This window comes from Peromyscus eremicus, chromosome 7 (assembly GCF_949786415.1).
Source record: "Peromyscus eremicus chromosome 7, PerEre_H2_v1, whole genome shotgun sequence".
Classification (NCBI taxonomy): Eukaryota; Metazoa; Chordata; class Mammalia; order Rodentia; family Cricetidae; genus Peromyscus; species Peromyscus eremicus.
This window is the reverse complement of record NC_081422.1, coordinates 84,666,345-84,692,508: the sequence shown is the minus strand read 5'-3', so window position 1 is coordinate 84,692,508 and position 26,164 is coordinate 84,666,345. Positions and strand designations below refer to the sequence as shown.

Below are 26,164 nucleotides of genomic sequence, written 5' to 3'. Positions count from 1 at the left end.
TGGCCTGGAAATTGAAATCTTCTGCCGTAGCAGGGATTACAGATGTTCACCACCGTGCCCAAAAGTTATTTTTTTGTGTGTGTAAGGATTAAGATAGAGACAACTTTAGAATCACAGCTAATGAAGCTGGCCTGTTGGGAAATGAGGCCATTACCTCTCTATTCCTTACTTCTCCCATCATCCTGGCTGCTGAGTTTCAGCTTGTTGAGCTCTCCTGGGAGTGATTCCATTTTGATTCATGGTCTTTGGTGGTGGGGACTAGCACAGGGTCGTAGTGCACAGCGATGAGAGAGCTTCTGTAATTTTTATCTAACAGGCATGAAGGAGCCAGCAGAATGGCTTCAGTTGGCTTGTAAAGTGACTCGTTTTGTTAGCTCCATTGTAGATCAGATGACATCCTTTTTAGCCATTTTGGTCACTTCCCATCACCGTGGGTCAGAGAAGAGCTCCCAGAAGAATGTTTTCTGGCTACACAAGGCCAAGGAATCAGGATAACAGCATCTCTTGGACAAGCACGGAAAACCCTGCACTGTAGCTTAGCACATGGAGGCCTGTGGAGGAGCCCAGAGGAGGGCCTCTCATCACACCCAGGGCTGGGGGAAGTGAGAAGGTCTTGCTGTGAAAGGGCATCCTCAGATGGGGTCTGAAGAGAGGGCTCAGTAGTTGAGAGTACTTGTTCTTCTTGCAGAGGACCTCAGTTCAATTCCCAGTTCCCACATGGTGGCTCCTCGCCATTCCTAAGCCCAGTTCCAGAAGATCCAACAGGTACACATGTGCCGCATATACACACAAGCAGGCAAAACCTTCACACACTAAGTAAAACAAATCTCTAAAAAATAATGGGATGTTTTGTGAAGTACAGATTATTTGGCATTAAACTTTTTAAAATTGTTTTAGCTGGGCATGATGGTGCACCTCTGTAATCCTGACACTCGGGAGGCCAAGGATTACCCCGAACAAAGGCCAATCTGAACTACACATCATGACTCTGTCTCAAAACCAAAACTGATTAAAAATTCTGTGTTAAAGAACCAGGTATGGTGATGTATGCCAGTAATCCCAGCACTTAGAAAGTAGAGGCAGGAGAATGAAAAGATCAAGGCCAACCTCAGCCGCATGGCAAATTTGGGTTAGCCTGGGCAACACGAGACATTGTCTCAATACAACGGTATTGCATTAAGCCAGGTATGATGGTGCACACTCGGGAGATGGAGGCATTGTATCGGGAATTTAAGGGCCACTTGGGGCATGTGAATCTCTGTCTTAAACTAAGAAGCCACTGCATTGAACTAGGATGAATTTATCTACTGAGTGGGAACTCTCTTCAGTTTTGTGTGTCTTGCTGCTCTCACTCTACTGCTGGCCCCATCAAGATGCACCAACCCCAGGAATTTCCTCTAAGTCTCTTCTGCACTGTCCCCCAGTTTCCTCCCCAGGGCCTCCTTTATCCTGTGACTGGGCAAGACAGTGCATGGGTTCCTCCTTCTTGTCTTCTTCCTGAGGCCCGTTTCCAGGGTTAACTAGAATCTGCTCTCCTTGATGGAGAACCCCATGGAAAACTACCCAACTCTAGTCTAGGAACCAAAGGTCAGGATGTCCTAGCTCACTTATCTCAGCCTTTGTTAAAACTGCTGGTTTGTGTGGAACCTCCTCCAGCTAACCCTTTATCTTAGCTGCCTGTTTGTGCGGAACTTAGGGTTAACTGCTAATCAGCTTCTGTTGAAACTGCTTGCTTCAAACTACTTACCCTGTGAAGCTGAGCCAGATACCTCTACAAGGTCTCTGCCCTTAACCGCATGCTCTAGACACTCTGGACCACGCCTCGGTCCTCAAACACTTGGGTCCCAGCCGGCTAGAATAAAGCTTTTCAGTCAGCTACACATTCTGTCTGAGTGGTCTTCTCTGGTGAGCTCCCTGTAACAATTCTCCCCTCACTGACAAATTCTCACTGTGAACTCCCTTTTGTTTTCAGACCCTCTGTGGCATATCCCTATTCAGATTATAATGCCCATCACTAATTCATTCATCATTCCACAGGTCAGCTGTCTGTCTGTCCTGGGCACAGCCTCACTTTTACCCCTCCTCTGCACTACTTCTCCACGACCACACCCTTCTTAACCGTGTTGGAAATCCCCTCTTCCTGAATTCCTAAGCTAATTACTTGTACTTCACACCGTCGGTCTTGTTTAATCCTGTCTGACTTGTAGGGTTTCCTGTGTGCACTGATTGCGAACACCCTTGCATCCTTTTGCTACTAACTTTTAAGTGCTTAGTAGCAGTACGTATACTTAGTGTGGGCTGGCAGTTCTGGAGATCTACAGCAATCCCGTACCTTGCCCTCATTGGTGAAGCGGACGTGGACATCTTTATAGGCTCAAACTCGGAACCTTCAACCCTGGTAGCCCTGTGCGGTCAGTCACACAGGCAGCAGCCACTGCTTATTCGGAGTCAGACAGGAAAAGGCTTGTGGCATTGACTATGTTTGGGCGTTTGGTTTTGGGTTCTGGATGACTGAGGTTTGGAGATGCTGTACTTACTGGCAGAGGCCCTGGGGTCTTGGGAAGGCACTCTGTTGGAGCCAACTTCATGCATGGGGTTTGTGAATGTGCTGAAGGGCTCCAGGGAACAGAGACAGAGGCTGTGCTTGGTTGGGGTGGGGTGGGGTGGGGCTAGAGGGCCCCAGACTCTTGTGCAAATCAAAGGATAGTTTTCAGGCTGTCCTGGAGACTGGAGAGCACTCTCTCTGAGTGAGCAGATTTGGCTCCCTTTCCTGGTACTCAGAAGTGGCCTGGACTGTTTTTGGGTCAAGAGTCACCTGGTCTGAGTGTGGGGCTAATTGCTTGGTAAACATCAGCCATCACAGATGCTGCTGATAAGGCCTGAGGAAAGGCCTGGCTGCACCATGATGGAATCAGGTTGGCCGACTGGGACCTGCCGGATTTCCTCACCATTTCACGATGTGGTACTTCTAGGTGACTTCCTGAGCCAGCCACTTACATCTTAGGCTGGGCCCCACCACCCAACTCGGCCTCTTCAAAGCATCTCTCTTTCTCATTTTCTCTGCATTCCCCAGCACATCCCCATTCAGGGGCTGACTTATCTGGGACATCTTGACATTCTTTTCTCTAGGAACCCTAGGATCCTATGCTTTCGGGGATCTGTTTTTATTTGGTTTTGTTTCTGGTGCTGGTCATGGAACCCTGGGCCTGACTCTTCCTAGGCAAGGGCTCTCCACTGAGCTACAGGCCCAGGCTCAAGGGCTGGCGCTCAGGGTTCTTAATAGGTGTGGTCCTGGTACCATCGGCACAGGAGTTATGACCTTTAAGGCTTCCTTCCCACCTGTGCAATTCACGACCCTTCTCAGGCAAACTGGTGAGCCCCTGCACCTGAGAGGCAAGAGTCCTCGTCTCAAACTTACTGCCACTGCTTTGTGGACATGGTACACCCAAGCCGTGAATTCCTGGGCCCTAGGTCTGTCTGTCTCAGCCCTGGTAGCTGGGACTACAGGTGTGCTGCACTGTGCAGGACTTTGGTTTGGCATTGAGGTTAAATTCACACGTTATAAAATTAATCATTTTAGGTTGCGTCTGCTGGTACATGCCTGTGATCCTAGCTTTTGACAGAGACAGGAGGATCTCTGAAAGGTTGAGAACAGCCTGGCCTACAAAGTCAGTATCAAACCAGACAGGGCTATATAGCAAGAGCCTGTCTCAAAAAATAAGACAAAAAAGAACAACAAAAACATCCCAACACTTTAAAATGTAAAATTCAGTGTGTTTAATGGATGCATAGTATTATGCAACCATTACCCTCTCTCTAGTTTAAAAACATTTCATCACTCAAAAAGAACATTCTACAATGCCTCACTCCTCACGCCAGCCACTCCATTCTTGGACAACCACTGAACTACTTTCTGTCTGTGGATATTTCATACAAGAAGAATTATACATTTGACTTCTCTGTGTCTGGCTTCTTTCACTTAGCATGCAAATTGTAGCGTATATCAATATTTTATTTCTTTTGGAGGCTGAATATGCACCAGTGGATGGTTTTGCCATGTTATTCATTCATTCATTCATCTGTGGACATTTAGATTATTTTTTTCTGTTGGCCATTGTATGGAATGCTGTTAGGAATGTTGCCTGCACAAATAGCTCTCCAATATTAGTACACATATAAACAGATTCTCACAAGGTCAGGGTGGCCTCAAACTTTTTATGTAGCCAAGAGTGGTCTTGAACTCCTTATCTTCCTGCCTCAACCTTCAAAGTATCATCATACCCACTTTTATTTTATTTATTTATTTAGCTGTACTGGGAATTGAACCTAGGGCCTCAGGCATGCAAGGCAGGCTCTCTACCATTGAGCTACAGCCTTAGCTCACTGTTATTTTTTTTTTTAAAGATTTATTTATTTATTATGTATACAGTGTTCTGCCTGCATGTGTCCCTGCAGGCCAGAAGAGGGCATCAGATCTCATTACAGATGGTTGTGAGCCACCATGTGGTTGCTGGGAATTGAACTCAGGACCTCTGGAAGAGCAGTCGGTGCTCTTAACCACTGAGCCATCTCTCCAGCCCTCACTGTTATTTTTAAATGTACCAATAAAAATGTCTTCCCCAAGTTTTGAATAAAAAAAATCAGCAATACGATTATACTGATAGATATCCATCTGTGCAAAAGATTTTAGGGGTTTTCGGTAAGTTTTAGGAGTATAAAGGGCTCTTAGAAGCCAAAATACTAGAGACCAGCTGGCCCAAGGTGACAGAAGAGATGCTGCTACTTGAATGGAGAGATAATTAAGAGGTCACATAGCCTGGACCTCATGACCCCCTGGAAGTGGGAAGTGAGAGAGGTGGCATTGCTGACTTGGCTAAGTGGGTGGGAGTGTTAGCAGAGGGGTCACCAATGGTGGGAAAGATGGCGGAAGTGGCAGGTCAGCTTGCTACAGATGTGTTAGAAGTGGGTGTAGGCCTGTCAGAATGGCTAACATCAAAAACACTGATGACAGCTTATATAGGAGAGGGTGTAGAGCAAGGGGAACACTCCTCCACTGTTGGTGGGAGTGCAAACTTGTACAGCTACTTTGGAAATCAGTATGGCAGTTTCTCAGAAAATTGGGAATCAAACTACCTCAAGACCCAGCTATACAGCTCTTGAGCATATACCCAAGGAATGTTCAATCATAACATAAGGGCACATGCTCAGCTATGTTCATAGCAGCCTTATTCATAGTAGCCAGAACCTGGAAAAAACCTAGACACCCCTCAACCGAAGAATAGATAAAGAAAATATGGTACATATACACAATGCAGTACTGCTCAGCAGGAAATAAAAACAACAATGACATCATGAAATTTGCAGGCAAATGGATGGAACTAGAAAATATCATCCTGAGTGAGGTAACCTAGACTTGGAAGGACAAACATGGTATGTACTCACTCATAAGTAGATACTAGATGTAAAGCAAAGGATAACCAGACTACAACCCACAGCTCCAGAGAAGCTAGGAAACAAGGAGGACCCTAAGAGGGATGCATGGATTGCCCTAGGAAGGAGAAATAGATGAGATCTCCATGAGTAAACTGGGGGTGAGGGGGGGGTAATAGAGGGTAAAGAGTGGAGGATGAGAACATAAGGGAACAGGATGATCGAACTGGAACAGAGTAGGAGAGCAATGAAAGAGATACCATGGTAGAGGGAGACATCATGGGGTTAGGGAGGAACTGGGTACTAGGGAAGTTCCTAGGAATCCACAAGGATGACCCCAGTTTAGACTACTAGCAATAGTGGAGAGGGTGCCTGAACTGACCTATTCCAGTAATCGGAATGGTGAATACTCTAACTGTCATCATAGAGTCTTCATCCAGTAACTGATGGAAGCAGATGCAGAGATCCACAGCCAAGCATTAGGCTGAGCTCCAGGAGTCTAGTTGAAGAGAGAAAAGAGGGATTCTATGAGCAAGGGGCATCAAGATCATGAAGGGGAAACATACAGAGACAACCAAACCAAACTAGTGAGAACTCATGAACTGTGGACCAACAGCTGTGGAGCTCCATGGGACTGGACTAGGCCCTCTGCGTAAGAGAGACAGTTGTGTAGGTTGATCTGCCTAAGGGGCCCCCTGGCAATAGGATCCTGATCCACCCCTGGTGCATGAGCTGGCTTTTTGGAGCCCACTACCTGTGATGGGACACCTTGTATAACCTTAATGCAGGGGGAGGGGCTTGGACCTGCCCCAATTGGATGTATCAGGCTCTGTTAACTCCCCATGGGAGGCCTTACCTTGTCGGAGGAGGGAATGTGGGGGGTGGGTTGGAGGAAAGTCTGGGGGGTGGGAGGAGGGAAGAGAGGGGTATCTGTGGTTGCTATGTAAAATGAATAAAACATTTCTTAATTAAAAAAAAAAAAGAAATGGGTGTAGGGAACCCAAACTGGGACAGCGGCTTAATAGCTGGCTGCAAGAGTCTGAAGCCTGGAGAGAGGGTGCTGGTGGCTGGAGTTGGAAGTGTGGGAGTTATTCCACCTGAGGGCTGCTTCTCCTCAGCTGAGTCATTGGTGCAGGAAGTCAGGAGGTGGGTGGATGCTTGTCACCCAGGTATGCACGTACAGGAACTTACTCCATCATAATGTGGGCAAGTGGGCAGGTCTGGGTGGCACCTTTATACTTCTGATCAGGACTGTCACTAGGAAAAGACACTGTGACCATTAAATAGCATGAGAGTAAGCAGTTTGGGGAGGGGCAGCCAAATGCCAGTGCCACCATTTGCCATGATGAAACCCACTTATATCAAAGGACACTGGTTTTCTTTTTCACAAGTAGCAAACTTTAATACTATTAATTTCATGCACAACAGCAGAGGAAGCTGGGTCAGGGTTCCTACACGCCCCTTCCTCATTAAGAACCAAGTCTGGGGCGTCTGAGCTCCAGCAAGGCCAGTGACAGCACTTGAAAGACTTTTATTTTCTTTCAAGGTCATTGCTGAAATGTAGGAGAGGTTCTCGGCACAAAGGATGGTTGGTGAAAGTGTCCAGACCATCCTCAGTGGAAAGTGATAGAGCCTTGGTGAAGAGCAAGGCTGAAGGACTTCCCAGCAAGAACAGAAACTCAGCTGTGAGAGCCACGAAAGAGGAAGAAGCCAACAGCACCAATGTCACAACAGCATGTGGCTCTGTCCTCACCTCAGGGGGTGTGGGATAGCTCCTAACCACTGGGCAGGGCTGGCTGCAGGCTGGGGTGGGTCATCTTAACAACCAGGAAAGGAACCAAAAAAGAGCCATGAGAGATGATGTGATAGACAGATGAGCCTGTCCTGGGGCAACATTAGGCTCAGCACCCCCGGCTCCTCCACTGGGACTGTTCTCTGAGAGTCCACTCAGGGGATAGCAACTGGAGAGGCGCTGACAGGCTCTGTGCCACTTCAGTTGGCAGAGCTGCAATGCAAGACCTGCTGAGGGCAAAGAGCTTCCCGGCAGCGGAGACCTCCTCCAGCTTTCCCAGCACAGGGCATTCCTCTTTGTTGTCTGGCACAGAAGACTTCATAAAGTGGCACACAGAGGGGCACTTGTCTGCTGTACCAGTCACTCCCACTTTTTCCCCTAGATCCAGCCTCTTGGTGCAGGCAGCTTCCAGGAAACAGTCCAAGCACATGCTGGTCAGCTTCACACAACAGCTCTTGGCCAGGGACATCAGCTTCCAGGTACTACATGAAGCCTTCCTCTGGAAGGTCTCATCCACGGTGACCACAATCACTGTCTTGATCTCAATGGTCGTGGCCTCACAGAACTCCATGATGTCAAGGAGAAACGCATGTGCCAATGACAGCCACATCCAGGGCTTCCTGGACCACTTTCTGGAGCAGGCAGGCTGACAGTGGTGCTGTGATGTATATCATTGGTGTACTTGATGGCCAGGCACTTGTTCTAGGTCGTTTGAAAGCACTGGACTTGTCTCATCAGCTTGGTGCTTTTTTCCCCCTGAGACCATGGGCCCAATACTCACCTGGATCTGCTCCCTTGATCTTGCTGGGGGAGTCAGGCAGTGTGGTGGGCCGGTTGGTATAATAGCTCATGGCTGCTTTAAATTGAAAGTAGCACTAGGGACTCTTGGCTCCCTGATGGCTAATCTTGACTGTCAACTGGATGGGATTTAGAATCCCCATGGAAACAAGCATGTCACTGAGCACGTCTGTGAGGGAGTATTTAGGTTAAATCAATCTAAGTGGGAAAATATACCCTGCATGTAGGCGGCATCATCCCTTGTGCTGGGGCCCTGGACTAAATAAAAAGAAGAAATTGAGCTGAACACATTCATCTTTCTCTTGTTCCTGAATATGCATGCAATGTGACCAGCCACCACAGGTTCCCCTGCCATGATGAACACTTTATCCCTGGGAACTGTGCTGTGGATATTACTTTGTATAAATAAAATGCTGATTGGCCAGTAGCCAGGCAGGAAGCATAGGTGGAACAAGTAGAGAAGAGAATTCTGGCCGGGCAGTGGTGGCACACGCCTTTAATCCCAGCACTTGGGAGGCAGAGCCAGGTGGATCTCTGTGAGTTCGAGGCCAGCCTGGGCTACCAAGTGAGTTCCAGGAAAGGCGCAAAGTTATACAGAGAAACCCTGTCTCGAAAAACCAAAAAAAAAAAAAAAAAAAAAAAAAAAAAGAGAAGAGAATTCTGGGAAGTAGAAGGCTGAGTCAGAGAGATGCTGCCAGTCACTGCCATGACAAGCAAGATGTAAGGTACTAGTAAGCTACGAGCCACGTGGCAACTTATAGATTAATAGAAATGGGTTAATTTAAGATACAAGAACAGTTAGCAAGAAGCCTGCCATGGCCATACAGTTTGTAAATAATATAAGTGTCTGTGTGTTTATTTTATAAGTGGGCTGTCGGCTGCTGGGGCTTGGCAGGACCCAGAGAGAAAACTCCAGCTACAGAACTGGGCACCAAAATAATCTTTAACCTCTCCATCTCTCCATCTCCTCTCTCTTCCCTCCCTTCCTCCCTTCCTTTCCCTCCCCTCTCCCTCCTTCTCCCCTCCTCCTCCTCCTTCTCCCCCCCTCCTCTCTCTCTCTCTCTCCTTTTTTTCTTTCTGAGCCGAGGACTGATCCAGGGGCCTTGGGTTTGCTAAGCAAGTATTCTATAACTGAGCTAACTCCTCAACTGTTTCCTTTCTTTTTTAAATTTATTTATTTTTATTGTTTTTGGTTTTTTGAGACAGGGTTTCTCTGTGTAACAGCCTTGGCTGTCCTGGAACTTGCTCTCTTTAGACCAGGTTGGCTTTGAACTCACAGAGATCCACCTGCCTCTTAGGCATGGGCCACCACTGCCCTCGCAGCAGCTCTTATAAAGGAAAATATTTAATTGGTCCTGGTTTACAGTTCAGGGGTTTAGTCTACTATCATCATGGTGGGAAGTATGGTGGCACACAGGCAGACATGGTGCTGGAGAGGTAGGTGAGAGTTCTACATCCAGATCTGCAGGCAACAGGAAGAGAGAAAGACACTGGGACTGGCTTGAGCATTTGAAACCTCAACAACACCCCCCCCCAGTAACACATTTCCTTCAACAAGGCCATAGCTATTCCTACAAGGCCACACCTCCTAATAGTGCCACTCCCTATGAACCTACGGAGGCCATTTTTATTCAAACCACCACAACAGGAAACACCAGTGTCCCTGATCTTGCCTTATATATACATGTAGAGAGCTGCCTGGCTCTGCCTCCCGAGTGCTGGGATTAAAGGTGTGCACTACCACCGCCCGGTGAAATTTGGCTTTTTTAAAATGTTGCATTAAAGGATATTTATGGCCCGGGGAACGACTCAGTGTTAAAGCTCTTGCTGCACAAGCTGACCAATGAAGTTTGGGATCCTCAGCACCACGTAAATGCTGGGTCATAACACCTTGTAATGCCAACATTTGGAAAGTAGGGATGGGAGATTTCTGGAACAAGATGGCTAGATAGGTAAGCTATATAGTTTCTGGGTTCGATGGGGGAAACCCTGCCTTCCTTCCTATAGAAGAGTATTAAATACTATTATAGGAGGCTGTAGTTTTGGTCTATGCTCAGCAGTGGGCCCCAACAAGACTGAAAACCAAATTAGACTCACTCACATTCAAGTTTCACATCACCAACCCCAAACTAAGCTCTTTATTTGACCTTTAAAACCAAAGGCAGGATGCAGTGTCATACGTCTTTAATTTCAGCCCTGGGGAGGCAGAGGCAGGCAGATCTCTGTGAATGAGTTCAAGGTCAGCCTGGTCTATGTAGTGAGTTCCAGGCAAGCCAGGCCTACACAATGAGACCCTGTCTCAAAACCAACCAACCAACCAACCAACCAACCAAACAAACAAACAAAACCAAAATAAACATACAAGAAATCCCACAGAAAATTCAAAACAAAAACATAACCAGAAAAGGAGAGACAATGGCCAAATTTTCAAATGGATTGGTCACAGTAGAATGTAGTTCCTTCAGTCCTGAGAGCTTGCTTGGAGGTTCTGGACAGAGAGAAAAGCTACTCATTTTCTGAGTCCTTTTCTATTTGAGGACACATGCAGCTTCAGGTGGCATGCACATGGAGTGATGGGGGAGGAAGGAAGGGGACACCTGCTTAGCCAGTTAGATCAGCTGCCTCAACCCTGGCTATCAGTGGGTGACAGTTCACAGCCAGATCATCCTCACGTCTCTGTCTTAATCCACATAACAGAAGTTACCTGATGCTAAGCAAGCACTCACTTTTCTATTGTCTTACTCTCCCCCCTTTATAAGACAAACAGCTTTGAGATGAGCAGCCAACTTGTGTGTGTTCATATGTAAGTCGGTGAACGCATGTGTGTGGAAGTCAGAGGTCAACCCCAGGTGTCATTCCTGGGCTCCTGACCACATTGTTTTTTTGAGGCGAGTTCTCTCACTTGCCTGGGGCTCACGGACTTGATTACACGAGCTGGTCACTAAGCCCTGGGGATCTTCCTGTCTTCAGCTCTTCAGACTAGCATTATAGACACATGTCACCAGGCTTAGCATTTGTACATAGATTCTAGGAGAGCAAGATAGGGCTGCATGCTTTCATGATAAGCAGTTAGCTGATGGAGCCATCTTGTTAGCCTGGTTTATTTTTGTTTATTTATTTATTTTTAAAGATTTGTTTATTCATGTATTTTTATGTAAGTTGCATGTACGCCTGCTGACAGAATAGGGATCAGATCCCATTACAGAGGGTTGTTAGCCACCATGTGGTTGCTGGGAATTGAACTCAGGACCTCTGTAAGAGCAGCCAGTGCTCTTAACCACTGAGGCATCTCTCCAGCCCCCTTATTTTTATTTTTTTTAAGATACTGTCTTATGTACACTGGATCTGAGTACTCAACCTTCCTGCTTCAGCTTCCTATTGGGATTAAAAGCAAGAACTGCCATACCTGTTTATTCTGTGTTAAGTATTTTAAGGCTGAGTATTCATCTGAAGTACTTGTGACCAGAAGAGTGTTTTATGGTTAAGATTTTTTTTATTTTAAAAGCTTTGCATATATTATATTATATATATATATACATATATATGTATGTTTGTTTGTTTGTGTGTGTGTGTGTGTGTGTGTGTGTGTGTATGTATGTATGTATGTATGGGAGGTATCTGGGGACACAGAACCTAAGTCTAAAATTGAAATTTGTACATATTTCCTATGCACCTCATACACACAGCCTGAAGGTAATTTGATACACTATTTAAACAAATTATTTTAAGTGTATGGGTGTTTTGTCTGCATTTAAGTCTGTGCATCAATTGTCAGGTCCCCTGGAACTGGAGTTTTAGAAGGTTGTGAGCTGCCATGGGTGTGCTGGGAACTGAACCCAGGTCCTCTGGAAGAGCAGTAGGTGCTCCTGGCTGCCGATCCGCCTCTCCCACCCCGATGCACTATTTTTCTTTTTTTTCCTGATGGACTGTTCTTGATGTGCTTGTTTTTGACTGTGATCTGCCTCATGAAGTCAACTACAAAAAATTTCCACTTGTGGTACCACGTTGCAGATCAAGGAGTTTTAGTTTAGAGAGCATTTTGGATTTTGGGTTTTCAATGAGTGGTGCTTGGCTTGTGTTGGCTCAGTTAATTCTACTTTGTGATGAAATATCATTTTCCTTTTAAAAAAATTCACATGTATGGGTGTTTTGACTGCATATATGTCTGTGTTGTGTGGATGTCTATGTACCATGTGTATGCCTAGTGTCCATGGAGACCAGAAGAGGGTATTGCCCTGGAACTGGAGTTGCAGACCATTGTGAGCCACCATGTGGGTGCTAGGATTGGAACCTGGTTTTTCTGAAGGGCAGTCAGTTTTCTTAGCTATGGAGCCATCTCTCTAGCCAGAGATGTTATTTTCAAGCTCAGTTTTTTGGGTAAAAAAAACTGAGTCTCTGAGAGGTTGAGTGACTTTGCTGGTCTCATCTAGCCAGCAAGTGCTTGCATTGGTGACTTTTCTTGGTACTGTGACTACATCCCTGACAGAAAGCACTTTAAGGGAGGAATGGTTTATTTGGCTCATGGTTCAAGGGGCATCGCCCATCACGGTGGGGCAGACATGGTGGCAGGAGTAGGAGGCAGCTGGTTTCATTGCGTCCACAGTCAGGAAGAAGGGAGAGACGCTAGTTGTCTGCTGGTGTTCTCCCTCTGTGTTCAGTCATGGAACCCAGCCCATGGGAACCCAACTGTATTTAGAATGGGTCTTCCTGACCCCCTCAGAGCTCTCTGGAGATACACTCCATGACATGGTTGGAAGTGAGTCTTCTAGGTGATCCAAGTCTAATCCAGTTAACAATGAAGACTAACAACGCCCAGGGGGTGAGGCTGAGAGTTAACCTAGACTTTACTCTTCGGAGACCTTTCTGTCTCCACTCTGCCCTTCCTTTAGCCCCATCGTGAATGAGAGCAGGAACTGAAGAGCAGCTATGGAGCCAGCTGGCTTCACATTCCGGGGAAGGGGGCCCCAGGAAGCACCAGAAGGCCACACCTCACAGTAGGCCTTCCACCTGGGACTGGTGGTGGTGGTTATGGGTGACAGTGAGGAGACATCTGAGCTGAGCCCACGACTCACAATGAAAGACCCCGGTGGTGACCAGCTACTCCTCTTAAGGGCAGTGCTCAGGCCTTTCCCATTGCTGATCTGCTCATCTTCTTCTGCTATCCCCGGAGACGTTGGACAGCGCTGTGTGTGCAGACATGCTATCTTCCAAGCCTTGAGTGCTGCTCTGCCCTTTGGAATCCTTTTCTCTGAGTGTCCGTGTCTGTGTGTGTGTGTGTGTGTGTGTGTGTGTGTGTGTGTGTGTGTATGTATGTATGTGTTGGGGGGTCATGCAGGTGGTGCACACGTGTGCACGTGGAGGTCAGAGGACAGCTTGTACAAGTCAGTTCTCTCCTCCCATCATGTGAGTCTCAGGGATTGAACTCAGGTTGTCAGGCTTGGCATCAAGAGCAGCCTTTACCTGCTGAGTCATTTTGCCAGCCCTCTTCCAGGCTCCCCATGGTTTGATTTCCTCCACCATACCTCCATTTCTTTCCCAGCAACTTGAACACCGTGCACACTCATGCTAGCATTTCTCAAAACATTCTAACTCTCTCATGCATCTGGGCCTTTTTGTATGCTTCTCCCTCTGCGGGGCACAGCACGCCCCACCCTCTCTTCCTGGTAGATCATCTCTCAACACTGCTGTCTTCACTCCTGTGGAGCTAGCTCCATTCCCCTCCTCCTCACTTTCACCTCAGCCCACTGGTCGTTCTCCTTGGCATCGTACTTTCTGCACCTGTGTCGGGCAGTGTGGCTCTCATAGTCTGTTTCTCTAGTCAGCGAAAGATGGCTAGACATTTCTTCCTTTCCTTTTCCCGTCGAGAACAGAAACCCTCTCTCCTTGTGCTTGACACGTAGAACATTGTATGCCATTCTGCCGCTTCGGAGGCAGGTTTGGAAGAAGCCCTCGTGAATGTCTTCCTGAGACTTGGAGCGGTCACTCTTGGACATAGCAAGACACCCAAGTCACATAAAGATGCTACTGTGAATGATCCTGTTGACGGCCCTAGAGCAGCACCTGGGAAACGTCGACTGCTAGCAGTGTCAGACCGCTGTCTCGAGTATCTGGGCAGGGGCCACCTGCATGTGATGCCAGCCCTTGCTCCTGTGCAGTTGATTGTAGTCTCATGAGAGTCCCCAAGCAAGAGCTGCTAGTGGGGCCCAGTAAACCCACAGAACCGGGCAAAACAAGGCAAATAATTTCGAGTCATTCGGTTTCCGAGGGATGGTTTTTGGGTACCATGGGTGATGGAAGCAGTCAACCTCATCGGATCAAAGCAAGGATGATGTCACTGTCACGGGGCAGCTCTGATGCCAGCCCAGGGATTGGTAAGGAACAACTCTCATCCAGTATTTCTTGTGGGAACAAATGAAACCCATGAAAACTCACTGTTCACCCTGAGATAGAATAGATTTATTAGCAAGAGGTAATCAGGAAACATATATTTTTACAAAAATGGAAAAAATTTTTTTTCCAAACAAGCTGTGAGTGGAAACATTTTTAGGGCTTGAAATAGAATCCTCATACCGCTAGGTATTGCTTACAGCAAAAGTTGTCTGTCTGCTGTAGTGGAGCATGCCTGCCACGTCTGAGTGTTCTCTCTACTGTACAATGTAAAAAAAATTATGGTAATATTCACAGAATAAGCACTACCTCACTATATTCCTGCTAGAAGGCATTTAGACAGGACTACAGTATATGCAATAAAAACACTCGGTTATTGATTTCCTAATTCTATGTCATGGAACTAATTACCACAAAGTATACAGACTCAGGGCATCTCAACATAAGCTTGTAGTGACTGTCAGGCAGCTGAAGGAGGAGAAGTGATGGTTTTTTTGTGTTCCTGACTTCCAGTGGAGGCTGGGCAGAGGTCGGCCAGAGTCACCACGACTTGGTGTAGTGATTCCATTTTCCTAGAGAAGTTCCAGGGCCCTGTCCACTTCTACTGAGCCTGCTTTTCATGCTATCTGGTGTTAATCCTAGAGCAGAGGGCAGCACGGTGCCGGAAGTGGTGGCGTTTGGTGCAAGGGGCGTGGTTCTCAGCGGAGAGGACTCCCTTCCAGCCAAATTTACTGGGATTCGACAAATGGGGACTGTTGAGACCTGCGGTTTTGGCTGAAGAAGCTGCTTTGGAAATTGGCATCACCATCAGCAGGAAGAGGTGTCAAGGATTGGACTTGCAGGTATGACTTCCCCCTCCCTCCTCCCCCTCCCCCCCACCCAGTTATAACAACTACATGGAACATGCTGGGGAGGATGCCTGAGTGGCCTGAGCTAACCCAGGGGTCTGGGCTGGGAGGGACGAAGCAGGGTTGGAGTCTGAGACTTGTGTCACGTGGGCTCTGTCTCCCCTTCTGATTGGAGAGCTGACAGGGAGTGCAGCTGTTTGAAGGAGGAGGCTCCGCAGGGGGTGGGGCAGAGTCTGAGACAGTGCAGAAATTCATATTCCGGTTCTACAGGAATCTAAGAACAAGAACAGAGTTGTATTCTTGGAGAAGCACATACTGAAGAAGAAATCCGGAGGAACCAAACGATTATGTACAATATCATATAGCGGGTGTCCACGGGAGCGGCTGGGGCAGGGTGGGTGCAGCTTCAGGTGGGAAGTTTCGGTTCTATTCGGAGAGAAGACTCATAGAGACTTTCTTCGTCCATTACAAAAGATCGATCCAGTAAGTACTGAGTCACCTGAAATGAGAGAAAGGAGCAATAGAATGATGGGACGTCCCTGGACACTGGGTCTCTTGCAAAAGTTTTTCTTTTGTCTTGGTTATTTGAGATAGGGTCTTACTCTATAGCCCAAGGCTGGCCTGGAACTCACTACGTAGCCCAGGTTAGTCTTGAACTTGAGACCATCCTTCTGTTTTAAGTCTGAACAGCACCATGCCTGGCAGAACCAAACACTTTTGTAGGTTCAGGACACACACGTACGAGGCAGAGGGTCTTGGCCACCTCCACCACCCCAAGGGACTTGCTAGGTGACAATGCTAACTCTAGCCTCAAACTCAGCTTCCCAAGTGCTAGCACCATCATATTTGGCTGTGTTTGTCTTAATATAACTTTTCTATTTAAATTATGTTTTAAGATTGTGTGTGTGTGTGTGTGTGTGTGTGTGTGTGTGTGTGTGTTTTGATGGCCTATGTCTTAATAGTTCTCTTTCTCTCTGAAAGGGTTGTTTGATCCCCCCAAAGGGGCCATGACCTACAGGTTGAGAACACTGCACTAGGCTATCTCCTCAGCCCTTAATAGTATTTCTTATTAAGGTAGGCGGTGGTGGCCCACTCCTTTAATCCCAGCACTTGGGAGGCAGAGGCAGGTGGATCTCTGTAAGTTCGAGGCCAGCCTGGTCTATAAAGCAAGTTCCAGGATAGTCAGCCAGGACTGTTACACAGAGAAACCCTGTCTCGAAAAAAATACTATTTTTTTTATTATAGGCTAAATGATGTGTGACTAGGGATATAACTCAGTTGGTAGAGTGCTTGCCTAGCATGTACAAAAGTAATCCTAGCCCTCATGAGGTATTTTTTAAAAAAGTGTTAGATATGGTGGGGGTCGGAGGCAGGCCAGTCTCTGTGAGTTCAAGGCCAGGCTGGTCTACATATTGAGCTTCTGGCCAGCCAGGATTTGCACTTTTATATTATTATTATGTGTGTATATGTGTTTTGTGTGTGTGTGTGTGGGGGGGCGGGCATTCATGTGCCATGGTGTGCATGTGGAAATCAGAGGACAACTTTGGGGACATAGTTCTCTCTTTGTGGGTTCTGGGGATCAAACTGGGTTGTTAGGCTTGCTTAGCCACCTTGCCAGCCCTCATGGTATTTATAAACCCGGGGTCTAAATCAACATTCACACACTGAATTTATATGCCATGTATTTTAATCTCTCCTTTAATCTAGAGCAATGTCGTGTGTGTGTGTGTGTGTGTGTGTGTGTGTGTGTGTGTGTGTGTGTTTCATTTAGCTTTTCTTTTTGCTGTAGTAGGTGGAAATTGAACTGCAGAGCCTCAGTTATGCCAAGCAAGCATTCTACCACTGAGTGCTACTGTCATACTGTGGCTTTTACTTCTTTGTCTATTTCCCACCAGAGTGCAAGCTCCTGAGGACCAAGTACTTACCTATTTTGTATACTGTGCCTTGTGGCCCGAGATAGTGCTGGGAGCACAGTACTCACTCAATAAATATGTGTCTATTGGATGAACAAAGATCAACATACAAGTGACCCAGTTAGTTATCCACAGATCTTCTCTACACGGCAGAGCAGAACATGGCAGAGAATTAACTTTTGTTGTTCTTTGAGATGGGGTCTCTCTTTTATGTAGCTCTGGAACTCACTATATAGACCAAGTTGGCCTTGAACTCACAGAGATCCACCTGCCTCTGTATCCTGAGTGCTGGGATTAAAGGTGTATGCCACCATACCCAGCAACATTTTTTTTTTTTTTTGAGACAAGGTTTCAGGTTGTCCAGACTGGCCTCAAATTTGCTATGTAGCCAAGAATGCAATTACCTAGAACTTCTGATACTTCTGCTTTCACCTCTCAAGGGCTGGGGTTACAGGCCCTGGCCACCATGCCTGGTTTTATGCTGGGGATCGAACCCAGGGCATCATGCATCCTAGGCAAGTAACTATCAACTGACTCATATCCTCAACTCCAACAAATTATTTCTTTGGGCTTCGTTTGTAGCAGAGAAAGAGTAAAATGAGCTAGATGTCCATCACATAAAGGATTAGTGAGAGAAATGGATTTCTCTGCAGCTTTAAGCAAGAAAAAGGCCACTTTGTCTCAGGAAGGAGTGACTCCAGACACATAAGGAAAACAGGATGAGCAATGGATAGCGGGTGACATTATAGTAGAAGGAGAATGTGTTGTGTTTATGAACTGGCCCAGATACAGACTTGAGAAGGATACTCTGGTCTTTGGGAGGAAAACTTGTGACTTCTGTGTCTTTGCGGCATAGTACTTTCAAAAAATAGAAGTGTTTGGGGATGGGGATACAGCTCAGTTTCCTGACCACCATCTGCAAAGTCCTGCTTTGATCTTCAGCACCACAGAAAAGGAGCATGGTGGTGCACACCTGTATTCCTAGCCCTTGGGAAATGGAGGCTGGAAGATGCTAAGTTCAAGGTCAGATTTGGCTACATATTGAGTCCGGGGCCAGCATGGGCTACGTGAGGCTTTGAAAAAACACCAATCAAGGGCCAGCAAGATGGCAAGCACTTGCTGCCAAGCCTGGAGATCTAAATTCAATTCCTGAAATTTATGTGGTGGAAGGAGAAAACTGACTTCTATAAGACACGCACGCACGCACGCACGCACGCACGCACGCACCCTATAAACCAAAAACCAAGCAAAACCACAACTAACCAACCAAGCAAAGGGGATGTTTGGAGCCGCCTCTCTAGCCCTGTGGGAGAGCAGACATTGTTTTAAGCCACCTGTGGGATGTCAAATCAGGCAAGAATCACAAGTAAGGAGCAGCCAGGTAACAGTAATAGGGTGGTTTCCTTAAGGACATGGCATTTTAGGCTGGACCATGAATCCTGGAAGGGGTGCAGAAAGATGCTCCAGGAAAGGGCAGAAGCCTGTGCAGACAGCAGCACTGTGAAGGAGAGGAGAGACCCCAAGTGTTGTCCTCTTACCTTTGCTTGGTGTTCGATTTTGTAGGCAGTCTGTTGAAACTGGCGAATCTCTCGGATAATATGGGAGATCTGCGGGAAGGCAGGGGAGTTTTAGAATAGTCTGCTCTCTCATGCTGCCTAGTGGATGAAAAGGGTCATCGGTAGCTATGGCTGAAGTCACACTGCCTCTTGAAAAACTCCACTGGCTTTCTTTACACCACCCACCTGTCTGTTGGGATAACTGTGCTAATGTGTGTGTGCATGTTGTGTGACTGAGGAAACTCTCTCAGTCAGGTCCACAGACTTCCCAACACCACTACAACCAAACCCCAGCTGCCTGTCAAAGTGAAAGACTTGTGGGTGTCTAATGGGTGCATGCCAGGATGTGAAGCATAAGGGCTTCCCTCTATCACCAAGATGGAGCTTCTCATTTATGTTTGGAAGGCACGCTTTTCATTAATGTGTAAGCCCATTTTGCAAAAATGGGTGCAAATCGAGGCTCTCTGTTTGGGATGAGTGAGAGATGTGGATGTCCAGAAGTCCTGTGCCTACTCAGAGGGGTCTTCTTGGGTCCTCTCAACCTCATGTTCTGGATCTTTGGGAGCAGATCTGAAACTTTCTTTCTTAGGTGGTGGTGTTGCAGAATGATTTTTCTTTAGTTATACAAAACAAGCATTTCTGTGGACATTAAAGGGTGGGATGTGAGGAAAGGTGTGGGGTGTGGGGTCAGACCCAGCATTCAGAACCGGCTCTTCTTTTCACATGAGCTGGTTTCTTGACCTTCCCCATCCTTCCCTGTAGGGAGGGTGCTGAGCTAACGTGGGAAAGGAAGGGAACACAGGGCTAATGTCATTAGTGTCAGTCACAGTTTTTACTGGTGGCCTTCCACTGGGTGTACTTGGAACAGGGGCAGGCAGAACAGGCTGTGCTGGGGCAGTGTCTGGGTGGCTCAGTCTGGAGTCGTGCCCCCATCTACCCAGGGAAACATACCATCCTCATCTTGGAGAAGTTGACCAGGCCGTCCTCTGTGTAATTGGGTGTCCCCTCCTCGATGAAGGCCAAGTCAGTGAGGTACATCCCCAGGTAAGGGACACAGGGTGGGTCACAACTTGGAAACAAATGGCATCCACAAAAGTTTTTCACTTAAGGAAAGGAACTTCTGCTAAGAACAGAATACCCTGCATGCAGACTCTGCCTGGCTAGAGGCAAAGGGATTTCTAGTTACGAAGACTCATGGGGCACATTCAAGCTTGCCTAGACTGCAAGCCAGGCTGGAGGGTGGGATAGTGTGGAACAGCCTGGACCCTCACGCACAGCCTGCGGGGAAGGGGGTCTTACTTGTATCTCCTCCCTCTGTGACCCAAAATGCCTTTCTTACTTCTCTGGTGTCTGCCCAGTGGAGCTCACCGGCTCTTCCCAGCCTCCTCCCAGTTCACTGTTTTTTCCACTGTTACTCTATGTTCAGTCACCTCTAGGAAGGCTGGGCCACCCACACCCAAGTTCCAGCAGTCACTCAGTGTAGCATCCCCAAGATCTGTCCTCTTGCCACCTAGGTTTAGGGGCCAAAGCAGGAAACCCTGGCTGGTCCTCTGATCACCTTCCTAGAAGTGTCTTCTGGGAAGGGTGGGTGATTCCCAGGGTCTATGGTTATAAGAGATGAGATCCTGGTGTGATGGACCAGGCCTCTGATGTGTGGCTCTGAGCAGGGACTCCTTGCCTGTACCATGGCAACTTTTCTGGTACCTTGGGAGGAGGGTGCAGGGGAAGGATTAATGGGGTTGGTGATGGAGTGAGTGGCCATTATCCTCCCTCCTCCCTTCAGCAGCTTCAGCGGACTCCTGAGACAGTGCTCTACAATTTCCCCTCAGCTCAGTGCCAGGATGGCAGAGGAATTGTTCCTCAGGCCATTTGACACCCCTGCCATGCTGGAGGAAAGTGAGGTATAGACCTTGAACTAATCCTTCTGTCTCCATTTCCCCTGTGCTGGGATTAAAGGTGTGTACTGTCACATCTGATTCTTGTTGTTGTTTTTGCTTTTGTGGGACTGGGTCTCTCTACATACCCTTGGCTGTCCTGACCATCACACCTGATTTCATGTGGTGCTGGGGATCGAACTCAGTGCCTCTTGAAAGCTAAAGTGATCACTCTACCAACTGATCTACGTTCCCAACTCAAGAAATGACACTATAAACTGCCTAAGTGGTCATCAGTAGATAAGTATCTAGTAAGATTGCTCTCGAACAAAGATAACCGCATTGTCCCATTCTTAAGACTTAATCCAAATGGGGCTGTCAGTCACTTGGACAGGAAAATGCTTTTCAGGAAGCTGTTCCAGAGAGCTTTAGAAAGAGTGTGAAGCCCACCTAACCATGTAGGTCACCACACTGGTCCCTTTGGCCACTGTTCGCTCTCATCCCTCTGAGCACGTGTCTTTATAATAAACTCTATATATCTTTTCTACACTGCACTGTGTATCCTGCCTGAGTTCTTTTGATGGAGCTCTCTAGGACCAGGAAGCTGAAGAGAGTCCAGAGTAAGAGCCCAGCGACAACAGGCTGAAAAAGATTCCAGGGACGATTGAATGGGGCTGAGGACGCACACAGGAGGGCCGCTGCAGGACTCTCTGGGTGTGTCATTATTTCTGTCTGAAGACTGTTGTCAATCATCTTCTGCTTTCTGGCCCTTTTCTGATGAAACAGACTCCCCAGCATCACTGGACATGGTATGTTCTCCAGCTCCACAGGGCAGATCTGCCTTACATAAAGATCTTGGTTCCCAGAAGCCCCCTAAGCCCTCTGCCCTGTGTCCCGGGCAGCGGAGGGTTCTAGGGGAGGCACTTACACAGATAACCTGAAAGGGAAGACAGTCAGGAGAGGGACTCAGACAGAATGGGAGCCACGGAGACAGTTAGGTAGCAGTAGTGGCTGCGGTGGATGAGGAAGCCGTGTGAAGGAGGCAGATGGAGCAGCGCCCAGAGGCAGACGGACAGTTGGTGAATGCACAGTGGGGCAGCTCCGCACAAGCACAGTCCACAGGGGCTCCTGGGAGCCCAGGCGGAGGAGAGACGGCCGGACAGCACAGATGGGTTCAACATCTGTCTGAGGACATAAACAAAGTGGAGATGGTCAAGGCGATGGCACACTGAGCTAGTGAGGGATGGACAAGAAGTAGGGCAGGAAGGAAACATGAAGAGGCAGCAGGAGAGGCTGGCTGGTAAGAGGGAGTGAGCAGGGCATTCCAGCCAATGTCAAGGGCTGGAGGTGTTGGCTGTCCCATGGCCATGTGCAGTGACCTCCACTGGGGCTCTTATTGGCTGTGGTCAAGAGATCTCTGTGTATGGAAGGGAGGAGAGTATTCCTGGAAGTTATAGGGGCCCAGCATCTCCGAGGTCCATTGAGGAGCCAGCCAGCCAGCCAGCCAGCCAGCCAGCCAGCAGCGAGACAGGGACAAATGGGGTGGGGCCTAGTATGGAAGCCTGAAGAAAGCATTTCTAGGGAGCAATAAAAGCAGAACTTTGTCTTTTCAGAGTCCACGTCTCATGAACGTGCAGCCGAAGTGAGCTGAGTCATGGCTTCCTTGTCAGAGGTACCCAAACCTCATGAGAGAGTGCCCAAGGCAGACTGCAAAGCACTGGTCTTGGAGGCCAGCTCAGGCCAAATCCAGGTTCTAATGCCATGTTCACGTGACCTTGGCATAGCCACTAGGTCCCCATCTTTTGTCTAGAAAGACAGGATGGAAAGAGCTGCCTTAGGGTGGGGATTCACAATGTCTGGAAATGTTTCCGGTAGTCTTAAGAGGAGAGATGTCATTAGCAACCCATGGGGGTGAGGCCAGGGATGCACCTAGAAATCCCACAATGCATAGGCAATTGTGGGACTGAACACAGAACCATCCTGGACCAACTAACAACAGTGCTGGGGTTGAGAAACCCACTTCCCAGGCAGTATCAATGGGGTTCAGTGGCAACGGTCAGGGAGGTACCCTGCAAACTGTAAGGTGATGTTATCAACATCGGTAAAATGTATTTCTTTGATTCTAAGACGCAACTGTTAGTAATGTACTCACTCATTTTTTTTTGTTTGTTTGTTTTGATTTTTTGATTTTTGAGACAGGGTTTCTCTGTGTAGTTTTGGAGCCTGTCCTGGATCTCACTCTGTAGACCAGGCTGGCCTCTAACTCACAGAGACCCATCTGCCTCTGCCTCCCTAGTGCTGGGATTAAAGGCATGCGCCACCACCGCCCCGCGTACTCACTCATTTTGATGACTGTTTATCATGAACAAGAAACACAACCACACTAAATAAACTGACTTGACACGCCAGTTATTGGAGTTATTAAAATGGAAAATTGCATTTAAGAATCAAGAGACCTGGCACCAACTCTGCGGTCAATGACAGCTAAGCTGCTCTGGAATTTCTCTGGTAAATAATGGAGGGAAAAGCTGACCCATTGCTGGGATCTGGAGAGTCTATGGGTCTCAATGGCAGGGAGAGGGACAGGCAGACCTCCTGCGTGGACCGGATGTGGCGAGAAGAGGCCTCTGTAATGCAGTCTACAATTTTAAACACAACAATGATGAAGATGCATCACTTACTTTTTCAGAGCTTCTCTGAGGTTCTTAAATCTGCCCTCTGACGACACAAGCTTTTGGAGCTTGTCAATCAAAGCTTTCGTCTAGAAGGAACCAGAAGCATTTACTAAGATTCAACACACATGCAGGTCCCAAGTCCCAGGCTCCGGCCCATGATCCAACATGCTGACCTGAGGGTTCCAGGCCACACTTGGATTTGGGGACTTTCTGTGCCTGGCAACCTCACCCGTGATCTCCTTAGGACTCAGGCTTGATCCCTGTCATATGTTCTTCTCTTCCCATATATCTCTTAGAACACCAAAGTGAGTAATGACCCTGGGAACTGGTAAGCTCCTGAGAACTGATGATTTAGAAGGACTTGGTGGGTGACTTGAGGGGGCCTGCATTTAGAGCAGGAAAGAACTAAGAGTTCATGGTCATGATTGTTTCTTTCAGTGCTGGGGACTGAACCTGGGGATGTTGACATATGAAGCAAGTGCCCTGCCACTGAGCTGTATGCCAGCCTTTATGATCTTTCCATGAGTTAGACTGAATGGTTCTGACCATTTTTTTCCCACACCTTCACTTTGATGGGCCAAGAATGCTATCCGAGTTCAAGAATTTAGGAAAAGGACGGTAGAGGAGCTGATCATCCAAGAAAGGCCTGGGTGGAAAGGATGAAATCCTTGGCAAAGGATACGTGAAATGATCAGCCAGGCCTGGGCTACATGAGAGCAGGGCAGAGTGTGGGCAGCTGGGTTTGTCTGGCAAGAACAGCTACATCCCCAGGGGAGTGCACTGCCCTGGGTCTCTCTCTGTGTTCCTTTCCATGTCTGGTCTATGGGATGTCTCTTTGAGGCCCTTAGTTCCCTCACTTATTATTTTTTATTTCTTAAGATTTGTTTATTCATGTATTTTTTATGTAATTTGCATGTAGGCCTGCATGACAGAAGAGGATATCAGAGAGAAGAGGGCACCAGATCTCATTACAGATGGTTGTGAGCCATCATGTGGTTGCTGGGAATTGAACTCAGGACCTCTGGAAGAACAGCTAGTGCTCTTAACCACTGAGCCATCTTTCCAGCCTCCCAATTCCCTCATTTATGAAAGAATGGGAGGGATTAGTTTTTCCTTTCTAGACATGGCCTTCAAAATCCAGAATGTAGCTGAGAAACTGTGCTGAGGACAGCCGTGCATCACGAGACTGGGAGTATTAATCATCCCTAGAGGGACACAGTCACAGGCCGTGGTGTGTGCAGTCACAGAACATGACAGTGTGCGTTTTCATGCTGATGGATGTTCAGTGTGTATCCTTTGAGGGGGAAGAGAAGATGGGGCATTGGTTGGTTGGCTCCTTAGCTAGAAGGAAAGGGAACATTGGTGTTTAGATTGACCCTGCTCAAAGCACAAATGCATTCTGACCTGATGACAGAAGGACTGAATCCACACCGAGCTAAGGCAGTTGACTCTGAGTTTCCTTTCAGCACTCTGGCAAAGCCCACATTCCCAGGTCAATCTTTTTTTTTTTTTTTTCCCCCAAGACAGGGTTTCTCTGTGTAGCTTTGGAGCCTTTCTTGGAACTCACTCTATACTCAGGCTGGCCTCGAACTCACAGGGATACACCTGCCTCTGCCTCCCAAGTGCTGGGATTAAAGGCATGTACCACCACCGCCCGGCCACACAGGCCAGTCTTTACCAGGGTCTTGGTGACTACCTGGACCAGCCCTTCTGAGGATGGTACCCTCCTCCCCTCCATGTCCACTCATCTGCAGAGGAATGACCCAAGAGGGATTTGGGTCAGATGTGGGGATTTAGCACCAAATTTGGGGCCTCCTCAGCCTCTGTCACCCACACTCAGCATACACAAGAGCAAATCCCCATTCCTCAGATATTCCCTAAGGGAAACACTAGGTCAGATACGGTAGATTTGGGAAGAGAGAAGCTAGATCACGAGGCTTAGTCAATGTAGTTCTGGCTAAAGAGCTACCCATACTTTGAGGTATGTACATGTATGTATACAGGCTGTGTGTGTGTGTGTGTGTGTGTGTGTGTGTGTGTGTGATTTGTAGGTGTATGTGGAGGTCAGAGGACATGCCTCAAGAGTCCTTCTACCATGGGCTCAGGGGTTGAACTCAGGTCACCAGGCTTAAACTTTACCCATTTTACCTACCACACCGTCTCACTGGCCCTATGTAGGCTATTTCAGATGCATGGGGAAAAAACTCTAGCTCTGAGCAGGGCACAGTTTGATTCCTTCCACAGCCTCGTGCCTACTGTATACACGGATCCTCTTTGGGCTGCCACACTCTCTCCAGAATAGAGTTTGGGAGATCATGAAGTTTTTCCACTGTGTTTCACTTTGAAAGCCAGGTCACATGCCTAGGCTGGGCCAGGAGCTCCCATCTTTAACGCTCCCTGGGGTGCCAGGCCCCTGGATCTTGGGGCTTTATGGCTGAATGTGAACACTAGTGGGAAGGAAAGGGGGACGCTTTAGATATGTCACTGGAATCAAGGACCAAGCAAAGAGCCTGTGTCAGGAAGAAAGATGCTCCTGTGGCCTCCAAAATACCTCCCCTTCCTGCTTATCAAACAGAAAACATCAAGTGATGAAGAATGTTTCCTTCCAAAGAGACCAAGACATATTGTGAGCCGAAGGCAGGTTTTTGTCCCTACAGATACAACTTCCCTGGGGTGAGGAACCACAGGCCCATCCCTCATAGTTGCTGTCCTGGAGAGCCACATCAGACACTTCCCCAAGGGACAGAGATTATTTGAAAGATGACAGGTAAGGGAACTGAAATCAGAAAGGAGAAACAAAAAAACTTCCAAGTCCGCTTGACTCTCCGGTCGGGCCGGAGAGGACTTGATGGCACGCTTTAGTGAATTGGGCTGACACATGGAAGAAAGTG

General features: G+C 47.7%; 1 protein-coding gene and 1 pseudogene across 2 annotated transcripts in view; both read right to left on the bottom strand.

Moving 5' to 3' along the window:
* Positions 1-7,422: 7,422 nt before the first annotated feature.
* On the bottom strand, positions 7,423-8,073 carry LOC131914439 (thymidine kinase, cytosolic-like; annotated as a pseudogene).
* A 7,457-nt stretch (positions 8,074-15,530) lies between these two features.
* The window catches only part of Rasgrf1 (Ras protein specific guanine nucleotide releasing factor 1), a 106,904-nt gene continuing 96,270 nt past the window's right edge, over positions 15,531-26,164 (bottom strand). For both annotated transcript variants that reach the window (XM_059267059.1, XM_059267058.1), the window contains 4 exons: positions 23,280-23,359; positions 19,676-19,793; positions 18,707-18,775; positions 15,531-15,754 (listed from right to left, as the gene is read on the bottom strand). In XM_059267059.1, the coding sequence (XP_059123042.1) occupies positions 15,662-15,754; positions 18,707-18,775; positions 19,676-19,793; positions 23,280-23,359 (360 nt within the window). In that variant the 3' untranslated portion in view covers positions 15,531-15,661. The remainder of the gene's footprint in view (positions 15,755-18,706; positions 18,776-19,675; positions 19,794-23,279; positions 23,360-26,164) is intronic.